The following is a 1,095-nucleotide window of genomic DNA, read 5'->3' on the forward strand; positions in this document are numbered from 1 at the left end:
GGCGGCGAGGTCGAGGCGGAGGGAGGCGGCGGCGAGGGCGAGGCGGAGGGCGGTGGCGGCGAGGGCGAGGCGGACGGCGGCGGCGGCGACGGCGATGCCGAGGGAGGCGGCGGCGAGGGCGACACGGACGGAGGCGGCGGCGATGGCGAGGTGGAGGGAGGCGGCGGCGAGGGCGAGGTGGAGGGAGGCGGCGGCGAGGGCGACGCGGACGGCGGCGGCGGCGAGGGCGAGGTGGAGGGAGGCGGCGGCGATGGTGAGGCGGAGGGCGGCGGCGGCGACGGCGAGGCGGACGGCGGTGGCGGCGACGGCGAGGCGGAGGGAGGGGGCGGTGACGGTGAGGTGGACGGCGGCGGCGGCGATGGTGAGGCGGACGGAGGCGGTGGTGACGGTGAGGTGGACGGCGGCGGCGGCGATGGCGAGGTGGAGGGAGGCGGTGGCGAGGGCGAGGCGGAGGGCGGCGGCGGCGAGGGCGAGGCGGAGGGAGGCGGCGGAGATGGTGAGGCGGAAGGAGGCGGCGGCGAGGGCGAGGCGGAGGGCGGCGGTGGCGAGGGCGACGCGGACGGCGGCGGCGGCGACGGCGAGGCGGAGGGAGGGGGCGGTGACGGCGATGCCGAGGGAGGCGGCGGCGAGGGCGACACGGACGGAGGCGGCGGCGATGGCGAGGTGGAGCGAGGCGGTGGCGAGGGCGAGGCGGACGGCGGTGGCGGCGACGGCGATGCTGAGGGCGGCGGCGGCGATGGCGAAGCCGAGGGAGGCGGCGGCGACGGCGAGGCGGACGGAGGCGGCGGCGAGGGCGAGGCGGAGGGAGGCGGCGGCAACGGTGAGGCGGACGGCGGTGGCGGCGACGGCGATGCTGAGGGCGGCGGCGGCGATGGCGAAGCCGATGGAGGCGGCGGCGACGGCGAGGCGGACGGAGGCGGCGGCGAGGGCGAGGCGGAGGGAGGCGGCGGCGAGGGCGATGCGGACGGCGGCGGCGGCGAGGGCGACGCGGACGGAGGCGGCGGCGATGGCGAGGTGTAGGGAGGCGGCGGTGACGGTGAGGTGGACGGCGGTGGCGGCGAGGGCGATGCTGAGGGCGGCGGGGGCGACGGCGAG

At 81.6% G+C, this 1,095-nt stretch overlaps 1 protein-coding gene across 1 annotated transcript; it reads left to right on the top strand.

Moving 5' to 3' along the window:
• On the top strand, positions 1-1,014 carry EMIHUDRAFT_125547 (hypothetical protein; the record flags this gene model as incomplete). Its single annotated transcript, XM_005792667.1, has 1 exon — positions 1-1,014. A coding segment is annotated over one exon (1,014 nt), but the record flags the coding sequence as incomplete, so codon positions are not given.
• Between the last annotated feature and the right edge of the window lie 81 nt (positions 1,015-1,095).

The sequence above is a fragment of the Emiliania huxleyi genome (genome assembly GCF_000372725.1).
Source record: "Emiliania huxleyi CCMP1516 unplaced genomic scaffold EMIHUscaffold_10513, whole genome shotgun sequence".
In the NCBI taxonomy this organism is placed as follows: Eukaryota; Haptophyta; order Isochrysidales; family Noelaerhabdaceae; genus Emiliania; species Emiliania huxleyi.